Here is a 19,435-nt window from a genome sequence, read left to right on the forward strand (position 1 = left end):
AATGTCGAATAAAGGGGAACGATCATGTTCCTCGATCTGCTGGCAATGCCTCTACTTATACAGCCCAAAATGCCGTTAGCCTTCTTGGCAACAAGAGCACACTGTTGACTCATATCCAGCTTCTCGTCCACTGTGACCCCTAAGTCCTTTTCTGCAGAACTGCTACCTAGCCATTCGGTCCCTAGTCTGTAGCAGTGCATGGGATTCTTCCGTCCTAAGTGCAGGACTCTGCACTTGTCCTTGTTGAACCTCATCAGATATTTTGGCCCAATCCTCTAATTTGTCTAGGTCCCTCTGTATCCGATCCCTACCCTCTAGTGTATCTACCACGCCTTCTAGTTTAGTGTCATCTGCAAACTTGCTGAGAGTGCAGTCCACACCATCCTCCAGATCATTAATGAAGATATTAAACAAAACCGGCCCCAGGACTGACCCTTGGGGCACTCCGCTTGAAACTGGCTGCCAACTAGACATGGAGCCATTGATCACTACCGGTTGAGCCCGACGATCTAGCCAGCTTTCTATCCACCTTACAGTCCATTCATCCAGCCCATACTTCTTTAACTTGGCGGCAAGAATATTGTGGGAGACCGTATCAAAAGCTTTGCTAAAGTCAAGGAATAACACATCCACTGCTTTCCCCTCATCCACAGAGCCAGTTATCTCATCATAGAAGGCAATTAGGTTACTCAGGCACGACTTCCCCTTCGTGAATCCATGCTGACTGTTCTTGATCACTTTCCTCTCCTCTAAATGTTTCATAATTGATTCCTTGAGGACCTGCTCCATGATTTTTCCAGGGACTGAGGTGAGGCTGACTGGCCTGTAGTTCCCCGGATCCTCTTTCTTCCCTTTTTTAAAGATGGGCACTACATTAGCCTTTTTCCAGTCATCTGGGACCTCCCCCGATCGCCATGAGTTTTCAAAAATAATGGCTAATGGCTCTGCAATCTCACCCGCCAACTCCTTTAGCACCCTCGGATGCAGCGCATCCGGCCCCATGGACTTGTGCACGTCCAGTTTTTCTAAATAGCCCCGAACCACTTTTTTCTCCACAGAGGGCTGGTCGCCTTCTCCCCATACTGTACTGCCCAGTGCAGCAATCTGGGAGCTGACCTTGTTCATGAAGACAGAGGCAAAAAAATCATTGAGTACATGAGCTTTTTCCACATCCTCGGTCACTAGGTTGCCTCCCTCATTCAGTAAGGGGCCCACACTTTCCTTGACTTTCTTCTTGTTGCTAACATACCTGAAGAAACCCTTCTTGTTACTCTTAACATCTCTTGCTAACTGCAGCTCCAAGTGTGATTTGGCCTTCCTGATTTCACTCCTGCATGCCTGAGCAATATTTTTATACTCCTCCCTGGTCATTTGTCCAATCTTCCACTTCTTGTAAGCTTCTTCTTTGTGATTAAGATCAGCAAGGATTTCACTGTTTAGCCAAGCTGGTCGCCTGCCATATTTACTATTCTTTCTACACATCGTGATGGTTTGTTCCTGCAACCGCAATAAGGATTCTTTAAAATACAGCCAGCTCTCCTGGACCCCTTTGCCCTTCATGTTATTCTCCCAGGGGATCCTGCCCATCTGTTCCCTGAGGGAGTCAAAGTCTGCTTTTCTGAAGTCCAGGGTCCGTATTCTGCTGCTCTCCTTTCTTCCTTGTGTAAGGATCCTGAACTCGACCATCTCATTGTCACTGCCTCCCAGGTTCCCATCTACTTTTGCTTCCCCTACTAATTCTTCCCTGTTTGTGAGCAGCAGGTCAAGAAAAGCTCTGCCCCTAGTTGGTTCCTCCAGCACTTGCACCAGGAAATTGTCCCCTACACGTTCCAAAAACTTCCTGGATTGTCTGTGCACCGCTGTATTGCTCTCCCAGCAGATATCAGGGTGATTAAAGTCTCCCATGAGAACCAGGGCCTGTGATCTAGCAACTTCTGCTAGTTGCCAGAAGAAAGAAGAAAGCCTCGTCCACCTCATCCCCCTGGTCTGGTGGTCTATAGCAGACTCCAACCACGACATCACCCTTGTTGCTCACACTTCTCAACTTTATCCAGAGACTCTCAGGTTTTTCTGCAGTTTCATACCGGAGCTCTGAGCAGTCATACTGCTCTCTTACATACAACGCAACTCCCCCACCTTTTATGCCCTGCCAGCCCTTCCTGAACAGTTTATATCCATCCATGACAGTACTCCAGTCATGTGAGTTATCCCACCAAGTCTGTTATTCCAATCACATCATAGTTCCCTGACTGTGCCAGGACTTCCAGTTCTCCCTGCTTGTTTCCCAGGCTTCTTGCATTTGTGTATAGGCACTTAAGATAACTCATCTATTGTCCCTCTTTCTCAGCATGAGCCAGGAGTTCTCCCCTCTTGCGCTCTCCTGCTTGTGCTTCCTCCTAGGATCCCATTTCCCCACTTACCTCAGGGCTTTGGTTTCCTTTCCCCGGTGAACCTAGTTTAAAGCCCTCCTCACTAGGTTAGCCAGCCTGCTGGCGAAGATGCTCTTCCCTCTCTTCGTTAGGTGGAGCCCGTCTCTGCCTAGCACTCCTCCTTCTTGGAACACCATCCCATGGTCGAAGAATCCAAAGCCTTCTCTTCGACACCACCTGCGTAGCCATTCGTTGACTTCCACGATTCGACAGTCTCTACGCCGGTCTTTTCCTTGCACAGGGAGGATGGACGAGAACACCACTTGCGCCTCAAACTCCTTTATCCTTCTTCCCAGAGCCACGTAGTCTGCAGTGATCCGCTCAAGGTAATTCTTGGCAGTATCATTGGTGCCCACGTGGAGAAGCAGGAAGGGGTAGCGATCCGAGGGCTTGATGAGTCTCGGCAGTCTCTCTGTCACATCGTGTATCCTAGCTCCTGGCAAGCAGCAGACCTCTCGGTTTTCCTGGTCGGGGCGGCAGACAGATGACTCAGTCCCCCTGAGGAGGGAGTCCCCGACCACCACCACCCTCCTCCTCCTCTTGGGAGTGGTGGTCGTGGAACCCCCATCCCTAGGCCAGTGCATCTTTTGCCTTCCAATCGGTGGAGTCTCCTTCTGCTCCCTTCCCTCAGATGGGTCATCTAGTCCACTCTCCGCATTAGTACCTGTAGAGAGAACATGGAAACGATTGCTCAACTGTATCTCCATTGCTGGTGCATGGACGCTCCTCTTTCTCCTTCTGGAGAAAAGTTGGATTAAGGGATGCCGGGCAACATGGTTGGTGATGGAACCATGAGCTGGCTGACCTCAGTCAAAGTAGGGACCAAAACACAATCCCAAAGGTGTCCTCTGAGTGTTTGAGAGAGTGGCAAGCAACGCAGGATGAGAAGGATCAACCTGGATGGCTCATGTAGCACCATTCCTGATGGGCAAAGCTCAGGCCACTTACTGAGCAATAAGCAAAGAGCAGGTGATCTCCTATCTGGCAGTGAAGGCAGCCATTCTGGATTGAGAGGGACTGACTCTAGAGGCCTAGAAATACTGGTTTCAGGTAGAACCATTTTCGTGACGGGCACAGCCACGAGTGGTGGCTCAGAAATTACAGGATCTCATGCCTCCGTGGCTCTGCCCCAAGGCCAGCTGGAGAGAGAGAGAGAGAGAGAGAGAGAGAGAGAGAATCATGGACCAAATTGTCCTGGATCAGTTCCTAAAGATTGTCCCCTTGGAAGCCAACAGCTGGGTGAGATGCTTTCAACTGGCCCGGGGAGCGGGGGAGAGAGAAGGGAGAAGCTGTTGAATGGGCAGAGGCCTTCTTTGAGGCCAAGGGACACGAGTAGCCAGGGCAGGATGGTAAACTGAGGGGAAGCCAAAGGTGGTGGCCCAGGGAAGCTCTCAAAGAGAAAATTCTCAAATGAACAAAAATGGGGTAATATACAAGAGCTACAGGGGGCCGGGGTAGTTACACAGTCTAGTAGAAGCCCTCAAGGTGGTGGCTGAGGGGGACCCTTTGTATACTTCAGGTGTGACCAGCCTGGGCATATTAGACAAGAATGGTGTGTGATTTTCTAGGTTGTTAGACTATAAAAGCACCATGAGCTGAAGAGCTGAAAAGCACTATATCACCAAAAGCTCCCCTGAGTCAGAGCAGGTGGGCCCAGGTGATCCTGTTGAAGGGGGAAGTGCTACACCTGGGGCTATAAAGGCCTGTTACAGGGCAGGAAGAGGAGGAGTGATTGGGACACACTGTGCCTGGGGGGAAGCCGTCACTTGAGGCTTCATTACCCCTGCTTCTAGGCCTGAGCCTGTGAGGTGTTGAGCACTCTCAAATTACATTGAAATCCACCACTTTTCAGCTCCTTCTCTCTCTGTTTTTTCAGATAATACCATTGCTTTACTTAGTAAGAACTATATTAATATTAGCTGAAAGGCACACCTCCTGGTAAATAAGCTTGAATAGCTCACCGGTAAAGCGAGTTGGAAAAAACAGTGAAAATGTTATAATTAAAATCTCAATTATTTTTTAATAGTATTTTCTGTTTCAGTACAGTGCCTAGCACAATGTGGCCCTGACCTCAGTTGAGGCCTTTAGTCACTCCTAATATTTATTTTATTACAAGAACAGCTAAACAGCAGCTAACGTTTGCAGCAGATAATTAGGTTGACAAGCTGATGCAGGGCTGATGGTGTAAAACTAGAATTGGAAGGAATAATATGGCTCCCCTAATATCTTTTATTGGCAAGGTCTGGAACCAACACTTCCAGTAGTGTTTCAGGACAATGTGACCATTACATATGTTAGCACACTATACAATATAATGTAAAACTGCTGGTCACAGCACCTTGCGTTAGTGACACTAACACTCCCAGTGCTCCTGTCAACTTCTGTGGCTGCACCAAGAATGATAGTTCACCAGGGCATTGTAAAGAGCTTTTTGTTTGTTGCAGAGAGTGGATTCTCAATTCACACAATGCTAGCCAAAGCTGCTACTGCTATCTCTGAAGAGCAGCACTCCAGTGCTGATTATACAGCTTCCCAAGGGCTAGCCATTCTAATTTTATTAGACAACTCCATTATGGCCTACTCAATGGAACAAGAGTTCTTAATTATGTAGGAGAAGAGTGTTCCTGAGGACATAATCATGCCTAGCCATAGGGAGCCTTCTTGTATTATCTCTCCTGGCCCCACTGGGAATACAAAGGTAGTGCTTGTAAATGTGAGGGTAAAGGCAGAATGCCATGAACACTCAATATATGTGAACATTTACCTTGCCGTTTGCAAAGGCAAAAGAAAAACAAAACAAAATATTTTGTTTGTAGCCTTTTTGAATTCCACAGAAAGTTGTTCCTTGTTGGACAATCCTTACCTTGCAGTCACTTCACTAGCAAACACAGCCATTCACCTAACTGAGTGCACCAATATCATCTATTGTGCTGTTTAACACTTACTTGGAGAATGACCCAATGCCCATGTGTGGCAGCCTCCTCTAGTGCCTCTTCTGCCACCATCTCTTGACCTTGTCCTAAAGAGATATTATGGAATTTTCCAGAGTCGATAGTAAACCCAAGTTTTTTGCCTATAAGGGAAGTGACGAGGGTAGGAATCGAACAGAGCAGAAAGGGGAAAAAATGATAACATCTCATTAATTTCACTATCACTGGTGCAATATATATTAGTTCTTCTGAAGCACTTCACTAAACCCTTACAATTTCAACAAGCAAAATTGCGAGCTCTCAACAGCAGCCTTATTGCTGGTATTAGAAAAAGCCTGCAGAAATCTGTTCCCTTGGTTTTAAGATAATGAACCTTTTGACATTTTGATAGATGTTAGGCATTGTTACTGAGCTTTAGAAACTCTTACAGGGGGTACAAAGCAATTCCCTTATAAAAAAGGAGCAACATGTGGTAGATATCACATCAGTTTTTTAACTGATTGGTTCAGTGGGTAAATGCACAAGCCTCTCACCTTGTGAGGCCTGAGTTTAAATTGAGCACAGTCAGGTCACAGCTGTATTAACCTGGTATTCTCAGTGGAGTCTGTGGGGAATAGTAATCCTAAGTATAAAGCGACAGTGCTTTACACAATTGAATATAGTTTGTATAATGACCATTATTTAGTCACAGGGGGCACAAGATTACATGAGCATGGAGAAAATTGCCCTCTGGCCCTCATCTAGTCAAAAGGAAGAAAACAGTACAAAAGAAACTTGCATTATGCCAAGCAGAGGAATGTTCAGTCTAAAAATTTCTTCATACTATAGTGCTAATAGCCTTGCACTTTTCATCCCCTCCATTTACCACAAATAGATGGGGGGTGGGGAAACTTTACAACTTAACTCTTTTGTTAAAAATAAACCCAATCCAACTTTGTCATATAATTTCTATTCTTTTATGAGGACACGTTGTTTTGGTTTTGTTTAAGATTTTAAAATTTAGGACCCAATCCTGCTCCCTTTAAACCAAAGCCCAAAGTCCCATTGTCTTCAATGCCCAGCAGGATTGGGCCTGTAGATATTTACTCTGCTTCTCCTGTGCAAGCACAACTCCTATTGAAAACATGCTCACCAAGTGTCTCCAAATCTTTAAGAGGGTTTACTCCAGGGGAGAGGATGAAAAACACTGGAGTGGCTGGACTGCTCTCTTCATATGATTTTGCTAAGTCCATCCTGGTGCTCTCCACGTACTTGGAACCTAGTTTTTCCTCCACAAAGTTTCTATATAAATATAAAGTATAAACTGAAGACACCAAGAATATCCACAATTACAGACTTGGGACCTGCATTCTTCTCAGACTACATAACCTGCTGCTCCTAGGCTAGCAGCAGTTTTCTTTATTGAACGTATCAGGGAAGCAAGCTAAGGGAGGGAAGGGCAGCCAGGTGGTAAAGAGGGTACAGAAAAATCTGGCATATGTCTGTTCAGGAAAGGGGACAATGACTATGTGATAGAAAGGACAGCTAGGCACAGCAAGTAATCAGTAAGGGAATGCTTCTTCCTAGGAAGGGGTGAGCACGGGTTGCATATAGGGGTGCTGGAACAATTTGTATAGTGGGGGTGCTGAAAGCCACTGAACAAAACTTCAAACCCAGTATATGATGGAAACCACTTCAAGCCAGGGGCTGCTGCCACAGCCGCAGCACCCCTAGTTCCAGCACCTATGGTAGCATAGCTGGTAGGGTTTGGGCAGTTGGGCGAAAGGTACTATTCTTTGGGAGGCAAGGGATTTAAAAAAACCTCAGAGGGTTTGGATAAGTATACAAGGCTGAAATTTTTTGAGGATCACAGATTTTTAAAGAAGAGTGAGATGGAGAATTATCATCCCATGAATCTATCTGCTATCCCTAGAAAAAGAATGAATATTAAGAGAGAAATATGACTAAAAGGTGGGCAGTCAGGAGCATAGATTTTTAAAAAGAATTATAAATGAGGCCCTCCTTGTGGTTCAGAGCACATGTATAGAATCGAATAAAATCACCAATCTATAAATAAGTAAGCCAATTCCCTATAAACAGTCAATCACCCCCATCTGATCCCACCACCTTCTCACAAATACCTGAAAAAGAATAGATAGCCTTGTACTATTGCCACAATGGCCAATAATCAATCTCAGGCTCTGACTGACCAGATAGCTTGTAAATTAGATTCCCATAATTGAAAAGTTCAGCACAGCGGGCTACACATCCAATAAGCCATCTTCACATGTGGTTCCATGGATACACACAATGTCAAAGACCGTACCTAAAAGCATAGGTCATTCTATCTGGGCGCAGTGCCCTCAAGATGATAAGTTTCTGAAGAGAGCTTTTGTTTTTCCATTCCTGTGGAAACTTTTCCTTTTCTGGGCATTCTGAGTCCACCCATTTCTTCCATCTTTTAGGAGACCCTTCGATATCTCTGTCTAACCCTCGGAACTCATCCATTAGAGCAATGGCCTGGAACACACCAAACGGGTGATATGCCCATGACGTATAGTTGGGGTGATAATGAAATACAGTTTACTAATAATATTTACTAGTAATATTATTTGACACCTATGACCTAATTTAAAGCACAATTTATACTTACAGTCTATATGAATAAATGTTTTTTTGTAAAAGATTACTCCATTTCATCTCTCCATTACAATCTGTTTACAGTTAAATACCCAGCTACCATACACTGTAACACATAAGATTAGTTTTTTTCTGAGAGTAAGAAGCTGTGTGAAGATTAGAATTACGTTCCTGGAGGAATGCAGAGATTATAGAAAATCAGCATTTCCACATGAAATAAATATATGATTTTATCATCTCAGGGAAAAAAATTAAAATGCAAGGACAACTCATTCAACAGCACTGCAAGTTTTAAAATTTACTATGGAATATATGACTTTATCTGACATTATCTAGCTCTAGGAGGTCTCCAGAAACAACATGAAATAAAATTTAAAACTGAAAAGCAATTCTCCAAACGTACCCTAATGGCACTCCATGACTGAGGAGTTAAAAAGTCAACAGGGCTCTTGTGAGTGTGTTCGACTGTGAATCGAAGCAGGAAATCCAATTCAAGGAGTTCTATCTCTTTACTTCTCAGCAGAATCTTGACAGCATACAAAATTGAAAAAGGTCAACAGGTTTACTTGGCAGTCACTTGTGACTTAAAACATTTACCACTTTATTGAATAGGCAGCATAAAGCACTGAAAATTCTGGTGACAATCTTCTGTAGCTCCGATAGAAGAATTTAGCTTTAGCCAATTATTTTAAAGTAATGACTAGAAATATATTATAAAAGAAGAAATGGAGTGAGATCAATTCCTAGACCTTCATTATTCACAAAGCTAATAGATTAAATTTTCAAACTTAGCACTACATTTGTAGTACACGCTGCAGAACTTGCCTCAGACTGTTAAACAGACACCAAAAAACCCCACCAACAACCTCTGAACTAAATAATTTTGAAGAAGTTAAAATTGTCATTATGCTCTATGCTAGAAGGAGCACCCCAGTCCTTTAAAAATCGCTAGATTACAATAATAGCTATGATTTATGATTCTTTAGCTAGAGTAAAAAGAGTTGCTATATGAAAAAAACAAATTTAAAACCATAGTCCTTAAAGATCAGAGTTATTCTGGGCTTCGATTGTACAAGTTTTTTTTTTTTTTTAATAGCACTACTCAAGTGGATAAGGAAACCTGAGTTCCATACAACTCCCTACATTTGTCCTCCACCCCCTTTAAACACATACTGAGGGACAGGAAGTTCACACTTGTCAGCATCATTGTTTTAGGCGCTCTTCAGACTCAGGGAGACCACAATGACTCACATTTGGAATGTTTTTTTGCAGTGAGAAGGGGTGGCAACTTTTTTCTTTTTTTTTTAAATGAAAGCATAAGAATCTGCAGAAGTTAAACACGTCAGGAATACCACAAAACTATATGAGGGGAGACAAATCTAGCCCATAGGTTGAATGTACAGTAAAAATCTTCAATTCAAATGTGTCTTTTTAACTAAATGCCTACCACCATTATCTGTGTTGTCTCTCCTCCCCTTGCAGACTGTGAAGAATGGGAATTAAAGCGTATGCTCAAATAAATTTGTTAGTCTCTAAGGTGCCATAAGGACTCCTCGCTGTTTTTGCTGATACATACTAACACAGCTACCACTCTGAAACCGATCTCTATCCTGAGAGTTAATTCCAGCTGGAGTTCTCCCCAGCTACCCAGGAATCCAGCAATGACTAATTCAATTTCTTAGTGCTCAGATGGACAATACAGTGAATCCACTGTTGGAAGACTACCTCCTATCACCTCTGGAGAAATGCATCAGAAATATGACCAGGTTCAGGAGACCTTCTCAAAACCTCAGGTCTTCAGGCAGGAACTCTTGAACTCTCTGTATGTGTGTATATATATCTCCTCAATATATGTTCCATTCTATATGCATCCGAAGAAGTGGGCTGTAGTCCACGAAAGCTTATGCTCTAATAAATTTGTTAGTCTCTAAGGTGCCACAAGTACTCCTGTTCCTCTTGAACAAAGGAACTTTGAAATGGATAAAAGACAGCCTGTGACCCAAGAGTCACACATGCATGCTGACTGGGGGACCAGATTGTCAGAAAGGCAAGCGATGTAGGGGGTGTAATCTGTCTCACCCAGCCCCAAGATCAGGGGCTTATGGGTCAAGTAGGACCTACTTATTATTTACTTGTATGCTACCTGGCCTGAATCTTTATATATAATCTCAGCCCAAAATCAAAAGATATTTTTATTACTTGGAGAATCTCTGCTATAAGTGCCAAACTCTACACAACTGTACCTAGGGAACTGCAAGCAGCACTTCCATAATTTTCATCCCTACAATGTATGCAGAGGAGTATAACAACATTTTTAAATGCTCAAAGAAAATAAAGACGTACATAAAATACCTGTGGAAGTTGTTAATATTATTTATATTGCAGTAGCATTCACAGTATGTTAGGTGCTGTACAACCACAGGAAGATATGATGTATCCTCCGACACTGATATTTTCTTGTAAATAAGAAATAGGTAAAATAAACCACACTCCCCACCACTACCGCCTGAAAATTTTCCCCCCTCACCTGAAAAGTTGTCTGGGCTAGGAAGGTGAGTTTATCCTTTTCAAAAAGTCCCTGACTGGTGTAAAGGAAGGCAGAGTATGTAATAGCTTCTATCAGGTTGATGATGTGCCCCTGCAGATCCTCTGATGCTTCAGCCCGATCAATTGCTTTATGAAAGACTGTGTTGAAGGCCTAATGAGATGTAGGATCACATTGTTTTTAAAACAAAAAATTGTTTGTTTGTTTTAAGAGCAATTTAATAGATCTCCAATGTAAGGCTTTTCAAAGTAAGTGCCTGAGCAGTACAAAATGGAGACACTGTACAAGATCATCCCCCTGCCCCCGAAAGAGTAGGCTTGGAGAAAGTTTTCTCCAAGGGGGGAGAAGGGATTGGGGATCACAAATAACATTTTTCAGTCTACTCATTTAACTCAGGAGCAAACAACATATGTTGACTGACTCCACCAATTTTTCCCACCCACTGGACATCCTAAAACCAACACATTCCCTCAAAGTGAAAAGGCTGGTGGTTTCAAGGAAGGAGACTTTCCGTCCTCAGCCAGTCACTTTTAGTATATTTATTGTAATACATTGTTTAGTGAATGCTTCAAATCTCTCTATTCACTTGGCCTTGCAGGAAGATTTAACAAAAATAAGATAAGCATTGCTCACATAATCAGAATGAAAACATCTGACAAAAGAGAGATTATTGGGAAGTTCAATATTGTGAGGAATTGGTGGGAAAATGTACAACCCTCACTCTCACACACAAGCACCCCTTACGTAGCAAATATTAATAGCTGATACAAATATAAACGGTTGTTAATTGCTGTAATCAACCCCCCATGCTTGGTCTTTTGTATCACACCAGAAATAAAGCTTTACCTTCAGTGAGAACTGATAGATGGGGTTAATTTTGCCCAGGTCATTAACAACAAAGTAAAGAAGAGACGCTCTCAAAGCCGCTGGTCTGTAATGCTCTCGGGCCTCGTTAATTTTAACTTCGTTTTCTTTTGCTTCAGCTACCTGTAGGATGATAGTTACCTAGTTCATTTTTAAATCTATCATAACTATCACACTGATCTGAATAATTAAGGGCTGATCTAAAGTGAAAAGTTACATTGGCACAGCTACGTCTCTCAGGAGTGTGAAAAATCCATACCCCTAAGAGACATAGTTAAACCGACCTAACCCCTGGTGTAGACAGTGCTAAGTCAACAGAAGAATTCTTCCATCAATCTAGTTATCACCTCTTGGGGAGGTGGATTACCACCCCCCATTCCCCATCACTGTAGTGTTTACACTGAAGTGCTACAGCTGTGCAGCTGTAGCATTTTAAGTGCAGACATAGCCTAAGTCACACATATGTAACTGACAAATTCTTAACATTGCAAAGTGAGAAACGCAACATGGATACAGCTGACATATCTGAAACAAAAACTGTTTGGCACAGGTAGAATTAAATTGGTCACCCCACTCCAGGCTTGCTGGCTAGAAATCAGAGTTGATTTGATCTTCTTTACTATACATTACTATAATTTTAAAACAGCAGTTTAAGAGAAGTTATTATGTCAGTGGTTTGAGTTTTATATTTGTTTTCTTGATGCAGAAAGGTTGGTTGCATGACAACACTATAAACTTACCTTTATTTTATTAAGGAACTTATTAATCAAGCCCATCATCATGCTAGAAGTCTAAGTACTAAGGTGGGTGAACTTGAGTGCCTGGTATTAAATGAGGATATTGATATAATATGCAACACAGAAACTTGGTGGCTTGATGATAATCAATAGGATATGGTAATACCAGGGTACAAAATATATAGGAATGAAGAGTGGCATTATATGTGACAGAAAGAATAGAGTCAAATAAATCTTAAATGAATCAAATTGTACCACAGAATCTCTATGGATAGAAATTACATGCTTGAATAATAGGAATACAGCAGTAGGAAAATACTACCAACCACCTGACCAGGACAGTGATGGTGATTATGAAATGCTCTGGGAGACTGAGTTTTCTATTTTTATTGCATCTCTAATAATAATGGGGGATTTCAACTATTCCCGTAATGAATGGGTACATGTCACCTCAGGACTGGAAGCAGAGATAAAGTTTCTTGACACCATAAGTGACTGCTTTTTGGGGCAGCTAATCCTGAAACTCACAAGGGGAGAGGCAATTCTTGATTTAGTCCTAAATGCAGCACAGGATCTGGTCCCAGAGATGAATATAGCTAAACTGCCTGGTAATAGCAACCACAGCGAGGTGGCAAAATTTGCAGATAATGCAAAATTACTCAAGATAATTAAGTCCCAAGCAGACTGTGAAGATTTGCAAAGGGATTTCACAAAACTGGGTGACTGGGCAACAAAATGACCAATGTAATTCAGCATTGATAAGTGCAAAGTAATGCACATTGGAAAACATAATCCCAACTATACATATAAAATGATGGGATCTAAATTAGCTGTTACCATTCAAAAAAGAGATCTTGGAATTATTGTTTATAGTTCTCTGAAAACATCTGCTCAATATACAACAGCAGTCTAAAAAGCTAACTGAATGTTAGGAACCATTAGGAAAGGAATAGATGATAAGACAGAAAATATCATAATGCCACTATATAAATCCAAGGTACACCTTCACTTTGCATACTACATACAGTTCTGGTCACCCCATCTCAAAAAAAAAAAAAAAAAAATTAGAATCGGAAAAGGTCCAGGGAAGGGCAACAAAAATTATTAAAGGTATGGAACAGCTTCCATATGAGGAGAGACTAAAAAGACTGGGACTTTTTAGCTTGGAAAAGAGATGACTAATTGGGGATATGACAGAGGTCTATAAAATTGTGAATGGTGTAGAGAAAGAGAATAAGGAAGTGTTATTTACTTCTTCACATTGCACAAGAACCAGTGGTCACCCAATGAAATTAATGGGCAGCAAGTTTAAAACAAACAAAAGGAAGTACACAACGCACAACCTGTGGAACTCATTGCGAAGGGATGTTGTGAAGGCCAAAACTATAGCAGGGTTCAAAAAAGAATTAGATAAATTCATGGAGGCTAGGTCCATCAATGGCGATTAGCCAAGATGGTCAGGGATGCAACCCCATGCTCTGGGTGTCCATAGCCTCTGATTGTCAGAAGCTGGGAGTGGGCGACAGGGGATGGATCACTTGACGATTGCCTGTTCTGTTCATTCCCTCTGAAACACCTGGCAGTGGCCACTGTTGGAAGACAGGATACTGGATTAGATAGACCATTAGTCTGACCTAGTATGCCTGTTCTTATCATCTCTAGCTAGTCTGTTAATTAGTCTTAGAGGAGACAAATAGTGAGAAAAATTACTTGAAAGCAGGTTTCTTAGATTTTGAAATGATTTTGGATTCAGCCACATTCACATCCCTTTGCATTTCCATGAGCTTGCATACATAGAGACCTGCCATTCACTTAAATGTTAGGGAATGGCAGTTCTTTTTGAGAGTATCCATATTCATTTTTGACAAATATGTTTAATCACAATTCATGCCACTAGTGCTCATCCGGTTTATGAAGTTTCAGGCATGCAACCAGAAAGCAAAAATTATACCATGTGATTTATCTGACCAGTCGCATGCCACTAATATAGTCGTTGCATATAAAGCGTTTACCAAACAACTAAGCATGACAGCAACATTAAAACAAAGCAAAGTCTACTTGTGGATAATTCTAAACCCCCTTCATTTTAAAATATGAAATTAATAATTTGAATTTTACAGGTAACTTTTAAAACTAATAAAAGAACAGAAATTGTTACTGCCTTGTGCTCTATTTCTGCCGCTGTAGACTTCGTTGATTCAAGTTTCTCTACCAGTTCTGTGTCACCCAAGAAACTACCCTCAGCAGCTGACAGATGAAGCAAAAGATCATCCTCCAGGTGCTTCAGCTCAATCTTGAAATCATTCTGTTGCTTGGTCAGGAGAGACTAACAAAGGGAATGAAAAATTTAGACTTAAACAGCAGCAGCAAAGGATGACCATTTGTTTTGCAGAATCTATGGCCTTTATTCTCCATTCTGTCACATCACTCTATTTCAGTTTTGTTTCTGAAAAAGAGATGGTATCTTCTATTCTAATGACAAGTATGTTACAATTATAGCAACCAGTCAGGAGGAAAACATGGTCAAACATGAAAGCATGACACCAAGAACCTGGCTTGATTCTTGATTCTGCTCTAACCACCTTGTTCTGCTCAGGGTTGCACGAAGTGAGCAGGATCTGGTCATAACTGGCAAGTGGAGAATTCCCCGGCAGAGGAAATTCCCCTGTAAAGCTGATGGAGCCAACTCCTGCATTAGCCACTTCCCCCTCACCTCAGCATGCAGGCTAGGGCAGAGAAAGCATGGCAGAGGTCTGCTATGATACCTTGATCATCCATTGGTTTATGATCTTTAGGGGGAACACCCAATCAGCATATGGTCCCTTACTGGGGGCACTCCACTGGACTATGAGGCTGGCAGAAAATGACTCAGATGATCAGGGAAGCATAACTGCATCCCAGACAGCTGTCCCCACAACTCTGCCCCAAGCAGAGCTCAGATGCAAGGGAGAATCTGGCTCAGAATTTTTAAGACTATGTTCCCAGCTCTGTTCCTTGAAAAGTAATTTAACAACTGTACCACAGTTTACTCTTCTATAAATGGGTAAAATAGTCTCAACTTCCTACTGGTGTTGTGAGGCTTGACTCATTTGAGTCTGCAAAGTGTTTCAAGATCTTTGGAAGAAATGTGCTATAGCAATATGAAGTACTTTTATTATTAATTTTTCACCTATATATTTTTAATCTTTCAATTAGCATCCAGTAATCATACGACAAATCTAATCAAGGCCCCTTTTCAACCATTTATACAAATATTTCTGTTCATAAATACTGTAAAATGTGTTATTATTGCCATAAATACATTTTTGCATTGCACAAATAGCAAGAATAGATTCTTAGTACAATTAACCCAATGCCCTAGAGCCTACTAGTGCAGTCATATCCTCTTACAGGTTGGCATGAAATTTAGTTTGTGCTTATTGGCTCAAGACCATTGACTCACAAAATACACTGAACGGGGTTAATCCATTTCACCATTCACAGACATGGTGAAAATGGAAGAGCAGAAAGAAAAATAGGAATAAGATCATGATATATAAATTCTAGCATTACTTTATGTTAGAACCAAACTCCAAGACTTGCAGAGTTGAGAACTCAGTGGGACTCCAGGAAGTGCTTCACGCACCTCTCGGTATCTACTTGATATACAAGTTATTGACAATCACTGCTCAGTAGATTCAACTGGGTATATTAATGATGGCCTTAGACCCTGAGGAACAGCAACTGACTGGTCAAAAGGTGGTCTCACCTTAAGTTTTTCTAAGTCAGGTCTTTCAACACCAACAACCTCAGCCAACAGCTGGTCTTCTAACCCATCCCTTGTGACAGTGAAATTAATAAGGGTGGTCTGAGCCTGTAATTCTGGCTGATAGTGAGGGTTAGCCAGCTTCGTGTGAAGGATCAGACGGAAATTCTTGTTGAACTCACATTCTTTGTCTTCAATCTTGATATACCTGACAATAGTTAACATGCAAAGTGATGGGAACAGTACTGAATAAAGCAATTCACAAATATCCTACATTACATAAGACCAGTACTGTACAAATTTAATGCCACAGAAAACAGACACAAACCAAATGCTCAGTACTTGCAGTTTGAGACACAACATGAGGATGATACAATTCACCTAAAGCAAATGAAGTTTAGACTCACCCACCATTTCATCCTTTTCATTTCCATAGGTTCACTTGCTCATATAGCAGCATACGCTTGTGGCTTATTGGCAATGAAACAGGTTGCAGTATAGAAGAGTTCACAGTTCAGAGGCAACCTTGTGCCCTTGCTCCTTACCATGAACTTGGACAAAGCTCTCAAATAATTCTTACATGAACTGTGTGTGTTCTTACAATTGTTTTCTTTAGCATCTTTTAAATATTTCAGCTATAAAGGCTAACACAAAGAAACAAACAGAAATACATGGTTATGATAAACTAACAAATGACAGGAAAAGACAAAGGGCCGTCGACTGATGAACAAAAGAGGATTTTTATAGGTGGCCAACAAAATGTTTTGTTTAAAACAAATTAATTACTAGGTCACATGCTGCACAGAGTGAGTGATTCTAAACTTATCTTTTATGCCACTTAAGATCCCTTAAGTAAGGCATTGCTTGCTGGCTCTGCCCTTACTATGATGTCCCAGCATGCACTATGCTGTGGTGCTACTGTTACCAGGAGACCTTACTAAAGCATCAAGATGAGACATGGAGATAAGATAACATTGACCTAGCCCTCTTATTTTATGGCATAGTTTTGAAAAACAAAAATTAATGTTCTGTAGTCTTTGATCTCTTATTATTTTACCTCTTTTCCATAGCACCATGAAGTGGAAAAATACAAATGAGATTGAACAACAGGGAGGTGGTATCCTGCACACCGCAGCAATTAGCTCAGTCAAACTGCCGTTGAGCTTACAACTTTAGAGAATCAGAGGAAAAAAGGCCTCTGAATAATGGCAGATGGTGAAGCTGGTTGGCCTGCAAAAAGCATATTAACTCTAGCCAAACTTTTGAAACCTGGCAGCATGAAGTTAGGTTCCTAAATTCTTATTTAGGCACCTGTATATAAATAGCCTGGATTTTAAAAGAAAATTAACCAAATCCTATATAAAACCGCACTAAAAAGGATCCAGCATCCAGTTTATCATTTTTTGGGTGGGATTTAATACCAAAGGATAAAATTCACTTCTCAGGTCAGCAAGGCAGATTTCAACTCTGATACCATGTTCTTGCAACACATTGGGAGGAAGGCAGGGGGGATAGCTCAGTGGTTTGAGTATTGGCCTACTAAAACCAGGGTTGCGAGTTCAATCTTTGAGGGGGCCATTTAGGGAACTGGGGTAAAAATCTGTCTGGGGATTGGTCCTGCTTTGAGCAAGGGGTTGGACTAGATGACCTCCTGAGGTCCCTTCCAACCCTATGATTCTATGATATATGTTAGGCTCCTAATGTGGAATTCTAAACTGATACCAAGAGCAAAACATCAGACCTGAGCACAACTAAGAGGGTAATTTTGACCTCAGCGCAACATACATATACACGGGCATACGGGTGTTGGAATCAGGTCTCTGACAGAGGAGTACATCAGTTAGCTTTGTCAGTGAGGAAAACTATCAAGGGAACAATACTACCTTACAGAAATGAAAGGAAGTCTGGCTGTTAAATGAGCCCTGGACTCTTGTATAGAAGTATTATTTTATGAGTTCTCAATTCACAGAAGTAATAAATTATCAATTTGTGTGGTTATCGTCTATGAAAGGCAAAAACTACATAATGACTCAGTAGGTTTTATAACTGCAGCTATGCTCACTTTTTTGTTAGTCGCAGATTTGGGAAAAATAAATGTTTTGTTATTGCGCTTTCATGGTTCAAAGAATATGAGCAACAATGATGTTAACCAGAGGGGCGGGAAAACACCCAACAGAATCATTTCATTGTTTCCATGAATTGTATCTATCTAGAAATTAATTCTGGAGTATGAAATAATATAATGTGTGTAAGTGCTACGAGTAGAATTCTGAATGGAGAGGTAGTACAAGAGTTGGCTCTACACGAATTACTACAAAGGATTACTTTTGGTAATTCCTTCACTTATAGTCTTTTCATCTCCCATCCTACCAACTGAGACAATCAGAACAGACTGCATTAAGTCTCCCTCTGCCAGGGAACATGGCAGAAGACCTTGCAAACAAGCTTTATATATAAGCTGCGGAACCTCCACTTCCTTCTAGTTAGAGACTTTCAGAGAAAAATGAAACAATGATAGATCACCCCCACTTTTCTAGTAGAAATTACCACAGCCCAAAGGGCTACCTCAAAATAAAGTGAGAGATACATGTCCCAGAGGTTAATCCCAAAGCACCTGTAACACCAAGAAAATAGCGAGGTCTTTGCAACAATGTTTTGTTGGTGGTGGTGTTTTGCTTTGTTTTAAGAATCTTGGAATGTAAGGATGGGAACTAAACTCCTGTCTTCTGATGGGTCTATGAACAATGGATATAGCAGATGAGTAGGCACAAAAGCCAACATTTTCAGAAATAGGAGCTTCAAGTTAGGTGCCTAAATCTATAATTGTGTACCTAAATAAGTGACTTGATTTTCAAAAATACCAAGGAGCTCTCTCTCTCATCAACTTCAACTTTTCTGCTGCTTGCTACTCAGCAACTTCAGAGAAGCCTTAATCTAAAAAGCAGTTTCAGTCAGTTACATGCATTAGTTTGAGGCACCAGAAGTGGACAAAAGGAATTAATCATTGGGAGAATAGATTTGGAAGAAGGGGAGTTTCCAGGGCCAGCTCAGTATGAGATTGATTAGGTTTGAGAACACAGAGACCACCAAGAGAGCCAACGAAATCATCTCTGTTCTGTCTCTCTCTCTTAGGACCTGACACCCAAAGCAACACCCCATTTTTTCTTCCAATCCCAGGTGAAAGGAATGAATGGCTCCTGCATCAAAGGACCAAGAATAGAGAAAGTTTTGATGACGTACTCAAAGAGAGCCACTTTATGGAAGGCAATCCCCTGCGTTGGAAGATACTCCGAACGATCTGGAGGCTGAAACTTCACATCCTGAGGATTAATTACCATGGCTGAACCAATCTACCAAAGGAACAGCTCTTCCCTTGCAGGTAAGTTGTCTGGGAGAAAAGGCAGGATAACACCCAAGACCCTAGGAGAAGAGACTTGCTGAGGAGGAAGTCTTGAGTGGAGGAATATGGCCTCATTGTATGAAAAAAGGTGAGAATCCCCGATCCATCTCAAAAGTTGAACAACAGCTTTTTTAGTAAATAGTTTGACTACTTAAGATTTATAGTG

The 19,435-nt window shown here is 41.6% G+C and overlaps 1 protein-coding gene across 2 annotated transcripts in view; it reads right to left on the bottom strand.

The window, feature by feature from the left end:
- The window catches only part of LOC128832660 (dynein axonemal heavy chain 11-like), a 161,042-nt gene that overhangs the window by 26,040 nt on the left and 115,567 nt on the right, over nt 1-19,435 (bottom strand). For both annotated transcript variants that reach the window (XM_054020209.1, XM_054020210.1), the window contains 8 exons: nt 15,873-16,077; nt 14,286-14,450; nt 11,370-11,510; nt 10,506-10,676; nt 8,382-8,504; nt 7,665-7,858; nt 6,492-6,640; nt 5,375-5,502 (listed from right to left, as the gene is read on the bottom strand). In XM_054020209.1, the coding sequence (XP_053876184.1) occupies nt 5,375-5,502; nt 6,492-6,640; nt 7,665-7,858; nt 8,382-8,504; nt 10,506-10,676; nt 11,370-11,510; nt 14,286-14,450; nt 15,873-16,077 (1,276 nt within the window). The remainder of the gene's footprint in view (nt 1-5,374; nt 5,503-6,491; nt 6,641-7,664; nt 7,859-8,381; nt 8,505-10,505; nt 10,677-11,369; nt 11,511-14,285; nt 14,451-15,872; nt 16,078-19,435) is intronic.

The sequence above is a fragment of the Malaclemys terrapin genome, chromosome 2, assembly GCF_027887155.1.
Source record: "Malaclemys terrapin pileata isolate rMalTer1 chromosome 2, rMalTer1.hap1, whole genome shotgun sequence".
NCBI classification, from domain to species: domain Eukaryota; kingdom Metazoa; phylum Chordata; order Testudines; family Emydidae; genus Malaclemys; species Malaclemys terrapin.